This window comes from Microtus ochrogaster, linkage group LG3 (genome assembly GCF_000317375.1).
Source record: "Microtus ochrogaster isolate Prairie Vole_2 linkage group LG3, MicOch1.0, whole genome shotgun sequence".
Taxonomy (NCBI): Eukaryota; Metazoa; Chordata; class Mammalia; order Rodentia; family Cricetidae; genus Microtus; species Microtus ochrogaster.
This window is the reverse complement of record NC_022029.1, coordinates 45667303-45676152: the sequence shown is the minus strand read 5'-3', so window position 1 is coordinate 45676152 and position 8850 is coordinate 45667303. Positions and strand designations below refer to the sequence as shown.

The window sequence follows — 8850 nt, the reverse complement described above, 5'->3', positions numbered from 1 at the left end:
CCCCCTGAATAAACATTCAACCTCACCCTGCACGGTCGTGTCTATCCATGTTTCTGTCTTCTGCCTGCCCGCCATGTGTCTCCCTGCCTGGAACCAGCAATTGCTCAGGGACCAGCAGCCGTCTCTGCCTGGGACTGGCTGCTCCCAGGGCCCCCTGTCTGCCACCACATGGCCCGCCACCACCACCACTCAGGCCACCGCTCCTGGACCGGCAGCCATTTCTGCCTGGGGCTGGCTGCTCCCAGAGCCCTTTGGGACCTACAGCATTTCTGCTGCCTACTGCCACGGGGATCTTGCAGCATTTTTTAAAAAAAGAACAACACTTGCCACAGTTTAAGAGTGTGGAGAGCTCTTTCCGCCGCCATCTTGGTTCCATGTCCTCCGCACAAAATGCCTGGCGAAGCCACAGAAACCGTCCCTGCCACAGAGCAGGAGCTGCCACAGCCCCAGGCTGAGACAGGGTCGGGAACAGAATCTGACAGCGATGAATTAGTACCAGAGCTCGAGGAACAAGACTCCACACAGACAGCTACACAGCAAGCCTAGCTGGCGGCGGCAGCTGAAATTGATGAAGAACCAGTCAGTAAAGCAAAGCAGAGCCGGAGTGAAAAGAAAGCATGGAAAGCTATGTCCAAGCTGGGTCTTCGGCAGGTTACAGGGGTTACTAGAGTCACTATCCGGAAATCTAAAATATCCTCTTCGTCATTGCCAAACCAGATGTCTACAAGAGCCCGGCTTCAGACACCTACATCGTATGTGGAGAAGTCAAGATTGAAGATTTGTCTCAGCAAGCACAGTTAGCAACTGCTTAGAAGTTCAAAGTTCAAGGTGAAGCTGTTTCAAACATTCAAGAAAATACGCAGACTCCGACAGTACAAGAGGAGAGTGAAGAGGAAGAGGTTGATGAGGCAGGTGTGGAAGTTAAGGACATAGAATTGGTCATGTCACAGGCTAATGTGTCCAGAGCAAAGGCAGTGAGCCCTGAAAAACAACAGTAATGATATTGTAAATGCTATTATGGAATTAACAATGTAACTATTTGACGGAGAGGACACTCCCCATCCCCTCCCCCCTTTTTGGTGTTTCAAAGGTGGAACTGCAGCTTGGTTTGAAATTTACCGTTTCTATCACTAATAAAGTTATGGCTTCTTGTTGGATGAACTCAAAAAAAAAAAAGTGTGGAGGGTGCCAAGTGATGGTGGCTCACACCTTTAATCCCAGCACTGGGGAAGCAGAGGCAGGTGGATCTTGTGAGTTCGAGGCCAGCCTGGTCTACAGAGTGAGTTCCAGAACAAGCTCCAAAAATCACCTTTATGGGGCTGGAAAAATGAGTTCTTCAAGTGGGAAACTCAATAAGACACAGAGGAAAGAATCTGTGACGGTAGAAAGGGGGTTTAGAGTTACTGTACTAATGCTTTAGTTTAGGGAGAGTCCATTTCTCCCACAAGCAGATGACAGTCAAAGGCATTGACACTAATAAAGATCCATGCTGGTGTCATACGAAGGGACAAGACAGAATCACCTTGCCTTCCAACCCTTGCACCGCGTCTTTTGTCGACAGCCAAAAGCTCAAGCACTGCAGTTGTTAGGACCGTTTGTGCTTGAGATCCGTGCTCAGAAATGTGAAGGGCAAAGACAAGCATGCGCTGTGACTTCTGACATAAAAACACTTAGCAGAAGGCAAAAAACTGGATGACTATCTAAACCAAGGGACCTTGTCTGAGCACAGCTTTGTCTAATGTGCATCGTGTGAGTTCAGTGCCCACTGAGGCCAAAAGAGGCATCAGATCCTCGGGAACTAGAGTTACAGATGGTTCAGAGCCACCATGGAAATGCTGGAAATGGAACCCAAGTCCTCTTGAAAGGGCAGTAAATGCTCTTAAGTTCTGAGCCATCTCTCCAGCTCCCCATAACAGATCTTCAATAACACCGACCATCGCATTTCTTCAGGGGAAATGTTTAGGAGCCTGACTCAGCCCTGGCACAGTAAGCTCGCTCTCCGGTCTCCGTAGTAAACTCACAGGCAAGGCCCAGGGGAACTGATAGTCATGCAGGAAGGGCTCCCGGAGGGAGATGTTCCAGCTCTTGAAAACTATAGACTCAGTGCTTACTCTCGCTCATTTAACTTCATAGCAGCTCTGTAAATGATGCTCTAGTATTACTCTCGTATTACAGAGTCAATAAACAAGAAGGCAGATCTTGGGGTAACTCAGACAGTGTCAAATAGCTAGCAAATGGCAGAGCTGGACTTCAAACACAGACTGTTATTCAAAAGCCTGTGGGCTCCATGTGCACCTCTATGAAAAGCTATGAAGACAGCATCCAGGCCATTAACATACATGTGTATCTACATGTGTATGCATGTATAAGTATATATTTTATACATAAATATGTATAATATATATGTATAAATATAGAAGCTGAAGAAAAAAAACTCTTGCAGACTAGGCTGACAAGAGTTCCACTAAAACTACCAGCGATTAGGCACTGCCTGTGGGATTCTTACTTCTTATTGTCTTGTTTGAACATTTTATCTCGGATGCATGCTCATTTAAAAAGCACCTTTTTGTTGAAAAGAGAAATCTTAATGTTTTTGTAACTATAACAGTCTCAAATTTATTGAGTCATTTAAAAAAATCCATGCTACAAAGGTCTGAGATAGCAGATGGCAAGGAGCTGGGATGGCAGGGAGCTGGGGTGGCAGAACAATGGGGTGGCGGGGAGACAGTGTGGCGGGGAGACGGGGTGGCGGGGACCTGGGATGGCAGGGACCTGGGGTGGCAGGGAGATGGGACGGCAGGGAGATGGGATTGCAGGGAGATGGGGTGGCGGGGAGCTGGGGAAGTGGCTTCCTTCAGTGCAGGATGGCTGGTTCAGATGCCTTTAAGTCCCTAAAGCAATAAAAGTGAAACCAACCTGCCTTCTTCCCCTATTTTCTTTTTTTTATTTTCAAACTAAAAGCCCCTACTCCTTCCAGGACTGGTGCCTCAAACAGTAAAAGAACAGATGACCTCACTTCTTTCAACCAGCAGACCTAGCATTTTATGTATACAAACCGGAAAGTAAATCCACCGATCTTTAACTGTCTTTGCAAAGGTCACTGCTGTAAGAATCTTCAAGCAATCTTTGCAAAGGAGAGAAGCTGACTGCGGTGCTGAGAGCGTATGTGTGAGTGATCTGGGGTTCTTACAGAGAACCTACTTTCAGACTGGAGCCATCCTGAATGCTATCTAGGTATCTGGCGGTGGGTGGCCAGAAGACCAGGGACCCTCCTGGAGAAGAAATCAACCAAAGGGAAGAAGGAGTCCGTTTAAGCTTAACCCTGTCTAGAAGACCTGGCATTGGAGGGTCACTCAGAGTGAGCCATGCCCCTTTGGATTCAATAAAGACATTCAGAAAAGGGGAGTTCAAACACAAGCCAGCTAAGATGCCATAGGTCCTTCCTTGATCTCTGTATCCTTCATGTATCCTGAACTAAGGAGACTTCAACAACTTGAGGACTGCGACAGACCTTTGAGCCTCCTGGGGGTGACCTGGGACAGTAGGATTACACTATCACATGTTTGGGGTGTTCTGGGAGCAGTGGGGTCAGCACTAAGAGATAAGAGCAGCTCTGTTACACAGAGACTAACAGTCTTAGCAGGAAGATACCCAAGAGGCCACCAGAGAGAAAGCAGAGAGGCTGGATGTGAGGGGAAACTAGCAGTACTTGGTGGCACACAGGAGACATCTCTATTTCACTCAGGCTCCACCTGGGACCCCTAAGAAACAACTGCACAAAATCTGGAGGTGAACAAACCACTTGGGAACATCGGGTCCTGATGAGACCCAGGACACACGAGCACTGTGCGGCAGGCATTATTACTGTCTGTATAAGCCAGGTTGGGGCAGGGGGGCTTTGTATGATCTGAAGAAACTCAGGTCAGAACATCTTAGGTTCTTACAAACATACAGAAGTAGGACACTAAATGCTAGCCTCTTTCCTAGTAACTCGAGTGTGTGTGCTTAATCACATCAGTTCTTACTTCTTGTTCTCCTTATAAAAAAGTGTGTTTGGTGTTTCTTTTTCTCAATTCATGCTAGAGTGCTGAGTCACTTTTTTTAGAAGAAAGTAAAGAATGATCAGGCTAAGAAGGGCTAGCCTCAAGGATGACTTAAGCACACGCAAACCCCCCCCCCGCCCCCAAGTTGTGATTCTTTCGATGCTTACGACGTCATTGTGCAATCTTAATAAGGTTTCCAATCAGCCCCACCCACTCTGGCCCCACCCCCACCCTCCAACAAAGATTTTTATCAAATGTGGGATTTTCCCATGAGTCTCAAAATTAGAGAGTCGACTCCCAATAAATATGAGACTGAGGATGTCTGTAGCTCATTCTGCTCTCGAGCCCACCAGGAACGAAAGACAACTCTATCTGCCCTCCAGGAACAGCTATGAAGTTCCTCTCCGCAAGTAAGTGAAGGCAATTCCTCGCCCTCTGGTGGAGCTATTGAGCGGTGTGAGAGAGAAGCCTGTGGCTGAGAGCGAGGGTTGCGGGCTGGCCAGCAGCCAGGAGCAGCCTCCCAGCTGTGCTATCTGCTCACTGCTGCTTTCCCTTCCCTCCACACAGGAGACTTCCATCCACTTGCCGTCCTGGGGCTGATGCTGGCGATGGCCACTGCCCTCCCTACCTCACAAGTCCGGAGAGGAGACCACACAGAGGACACCACCCCCAACAAACCAGTACACACCACCGCGCAACAACTCGGAGGCCTGATTAGTTACATCCTCAGGGAAGTCTTCGAAATGAGAAAAGAGGTGGGTAGGCTGTGTGAAAGTGATGAAGGCCCAGTGTGGGCGTTCATTCATTCTCTTTGCTCCTGAGTTGGGAATTCTCTGCCGGGTTCTAGGGCACTTAGAATTTGAGGTTAAAGATCAGACTACACTGTGTTCACTATCTCTTCTCTTTGCTGCTCTCAGGGGTCCTTCCCTGTCTGGGAATACAGAATGTAGCTGCATCTCTAAACTTCACAGCGGGCCATTCTCAGCCGCACTTAGCAGTTGTTTCTTGGGTGGGGATTCCTTTTTCCTTACCAAAGAGTGAGGTCTCTTTGCCTTGAACTCTGGAAGACTCTTGGGAATGGATGAATCTTTAGCTTGTGCAGTCGCAGTGCTGTTTGGTTGAATGTAAACTGAGTGATAAGGACTCTCCAGGGCCGACCCAGCTAAAATGCAAATATAGAGCCCAACAAAGAGCTAACTGACAACTAGATTAGACTAAGCACAGCCGTGCATGCCTCTAATTCCAGCTTTCGAGAGACAGAAGCGGGAAGATCTCTGACTTAGAGATCAGCCTGATCTACATATTAAGTTCTAGGACAGCCAGGATTAGAATAAGAAACCTTGTCTCAAAAAACAAAAACAAACAAACAACATCTACCTAGATTAAAGTATCTTCCATTTTTAAATGCAAAGTATTTTGACTCTGCTTGACAGAAAGAAAAAAGGTCACAAGAGAGAAGAGCCCAAACTCTAGGTTTGGGTGTGTAGAACTAACTTCGTAATCTTGAGGACATTCCCTACTATTAAGGACTCTTATCTGCAAAATTATGGAGTTACAGATGATAGCACAGGCCCTTCCAGATGGAATATTCTGTGGCTGAAATTTATTTGTCCCAATTATCATCAAAATTTCTGTCATTTACTAAGTTCCTACTATGTGTCAGGCAGTTTATATCATTGAATTCTCTAAATAAATGGACAGAGGGACTTTAACAATTCTTTACTTAAAGACAGAGTAACAAACCTGAAGTTAGAAGACTGAGCCTAGGGGATTTCTTTTTATTGGGCTGCTTGGTCGGGCACCGAGAGGGGGTAGCTTCCTTTTTCTTAGCGTGTCTCCTGGCCGTGGGAGAGCATGGCCTGGCCCTCTAGTGGTGCTAGCTAAGTGAGCGCTCTGTACTCTTTTGCAGTTGTGTGATAACAGTCCTGATTGTATGGCCAATGACGATGCTTTGTCAGAAAACAATCTGGAGCTTCCAGCAATCCAAACAAATGACAGATGCTTACAAACCGAATACAATCAGGTAAAAGTTTGTCACATTTACTTTCAGCCCAAGTTCTCTTGCATGTGGTGCCTGCATACACACAGCTCCAGTCAGGCAGCAGAGATGGGGGAGTAGATAGAAAGAATATTATGTAAATATTATGAGGGAAGTAACTTAAAACTTTGATTGAAAAGCAATTTGCCATTGAGTAGGTAAAGTCCCCTTTGTTGGATTATTCACGTCTATTAAATGTTAGAAATCATAGCAAGTTTAGCTAGCTCATCTCAAGTACAGTGGTCCAGGGATCATTCTCTGGCTGCCCCTAGAATGATCCAAGCCCATTCTCCCTAACTGAGAGCCCTCTCCACACCTCTCCCCCTCTAGCCAGTGAGATAACCTGCATGGATTTCTCATTATTCCTTAAAAGCAGGTCTCGGGCCATGACATGAGCAAGAGTACAGGAAGAGTAGTGGGGGCAGAGGCAGGGCAGCCAGAAGGGGATCCCCACTGCCATACTCTTGATCCTGGGGAAAATAGGGGAAAATATTAAGCGGTGCCTGTAGTTGTCCAGCTAGTTAAGGGAGGTCAGCTGAAGCTGCCTGGTACCTGATTCTCTAGAGGGGCAAAGGGAAAAGATGCTGAGCAGCAGGAATCTTATTCTCGGACCGAGTCTGTCTCCTAGAGAGAACTAATTTTCCCTCCCACTCTACTCATAGAAACTTTGCCTATTGAAAATCACCTCTGGTCTTCTGGACTACCAGATCTACTTGGAGTTCGTGACAAACAATGTACAAGATAACAAGAAAGACAAAGCCAGAGTCATTCAGAGTGCTACCAAAACCCTAAATCAGATCCTCAAACAAGAGGTGAGTGCTTCCCATTCTCTCATGCAGTGTGGGGAAGGGATGGGGGGATGCACCCTGCCTCATCTCAGGGCTGCAGCAGCTTCCACAGATAGCCTCAGAAGGCAGAGGGTCTGAGCAACCATTCCTATTGTAGAACCTTGTTCTGATTCACTTTGGGGCTTTTTTTGGGGAGGGGGGTCTCTTTTGCAAAGAAAATAACTACTTTAAATGATAATAAACAGATTTTACCTAGCTGCTTAAGAGATAAGAAAAATATAACAGACAAAAGGAAGCATACCCAGCCCTACGCAGACAGCCATTATAAAAAAAAAAAAAAATCACAGGGCACAAACACGAGTCTATTATCAATCCCTGTGAGTGACAGCCTTGCTACAGGAGACCTAACGCAGAGAAGTAGCCAAAGGCTGAAAAGGCAGGGAAGGAGATGATCAAGGGCTTCTGGCTGCCACTAGCCATTAAATGGTAGATTTAATAGAGGATTGATGGCTCAGAGTGTGGATGAGCCAAGTCAGATGCAAGAAGAGCCCGGAATGCAGCCCTGATGCTAAGGCTGCTTCTGCCTCTTGTAGTTGCCTTAAACCCGAGCTTTTCCTAGTTGGCTGTGCACAGGAGTCATGTGGAGTCTTGTTCCAGCAGAGCCTGACTTAGAAGCTCCGCTGGGGGACTGGGATTCCCTCTGTAGACAGTTGCCTGCTCTTGCAATTCCGCTATACTTCAGGCTCACAAGTGGTGGGACAAGCCTTCCCGTTAGTCATCCCCACGCCAGTGGGTCCATGGAGAGGGGTTTCCAGCCTCCTTCATGCTACCACACCAAGAGACTCACAACAGAATCTGAATGGGAAGTGAGAGGGAAGCACTTGCTTTAGAACCCACTGAACCACCTTTACCGATGGGCTCCTCTTCGTTCAGTAGCAATACTGTATATGTCAGCACTATTTTGGATAACAGACAAATAAGGTGGTGGTGTTGGCCTCTGGGTGCTTACTCTCTAATGGCAGACAGAACAGTAAAGGGGAAGTTAGGATTCTGTTGCCATTGAAAAGCTAATAATTAGCTTGAGGAAAAAAAGAGAATGGAATTGCTATGCATAGGTCCCTCTCAGGGGAATCTGGAACAAAAGCATCTCCCCTAGCTTGGGTGAGTCAGGGCAGATGGACCCAATTAGTCTCATTCAGTCTAAATTTGAACATCTCCCCACAGCCCAGAGCACCCCACAACAAAAGACGTGTGCAATATTTAACCAGTCTTTCTCCTCTCCTCCTCAAACTAGGTAAAGGATCTAAGTAGAACAGTCACGCCTAGCCCAACTGCCAAGGCCCTCCTACTGGAGAAGCTGGAGTCGCAGAAGGAGTGGTCAAGGACCAAGACCATCCAGCTTATCCTGAAAGCACTTGAAGGATTCCTAAAGAACACCATGAGGGCTACTCGACAAAACTAGTGTGCTGCGCCTAAGCACGCTATCTGTGGACAGCCCTCACTGTGATCGGCAAGCATACCTGTCGCCGGGTATCTACCTTCTGTTGTTCTCTACGAAGAACTGACAGTATGAATGTTGGGACACTATTTTAATATTTTTTTAATTTATTGATAATTTAAATATGTAAGCTGTAAGTTAATTTATAATTAATATTTATAATTTTTATGAGTGTCACTTGAAATATTATATGTAATAGTTTTGAAATTATAATATAAAAATCTATGTGATCTGAATATTCTGTTACATAGCCAGATTATTTTTTGGAATACATAAGTTTACCTCAATAAATTGCTAATTTATACATTTTTTAAAGAAATCTTTGTGTTGTGTTTTTATGACGTTTAGACTGTCTTCAAACAAAGAAATCACATTATATCTTTAAAAATCAGGGCTTGGGGGCTGGAGAGATGGCTCAGTGGTTAAGAGCATTGCCTGCTCTTCCAAAGGTCCTGAGTTCAATTCCCAGCAACCACATGGTGG

At 46.2% G+C, this 8850-nt stretch overlaps 1 protein-coding gene and 1 pseudogene across 1 annotated transcript; both read left to right on the top strand.

Moving 5' to 3' along the window:
* The first annotated feature begins 364 nt into the window (after positions 1-364).
* Positions 365-1099, top strand: LOC101989297 (annotated as a pseudogene).
* A 3335-nt stretch (positions 1100-4434) lies between these two features.
* On the top strand, positions 4435-8331 carry Il6 (interleukin 6). Its single transcript, XM_005360854.2, has 5 exons — positions 4435-4453; positions 4611-4798; positions 5953-6066; positions 6744-6893; positions 8164-8331. Exons 1-5 carry the CDS (start codon positions 4435-4437, stop codon positions 8329-8331), a joined length of 639 nt encoding a protein of 212 aa, XP_005360911.1.
* The last annotated feature ends 519 nt before the right edge of the window (positions 8332-8850 follow it).

Coding starts and splice junctions, on each gene's coding strand:
- Il6 (XM_005360854.2), top strand. Junction 4,799..5,952: donor TCTTCGAAATGAGAAAAGAG/GTGGGTAGGCTG, acceptor ACTCTTTTGCAG/TTGTGTGATAACAGTCCTGA. Junction 6,067..6,743: donor TACAAACCGAATACAATCAG/GTAAAAGTTTGT, acceptor CTCTACTCATAG/AAACTTTGCCTATTGAAAAT.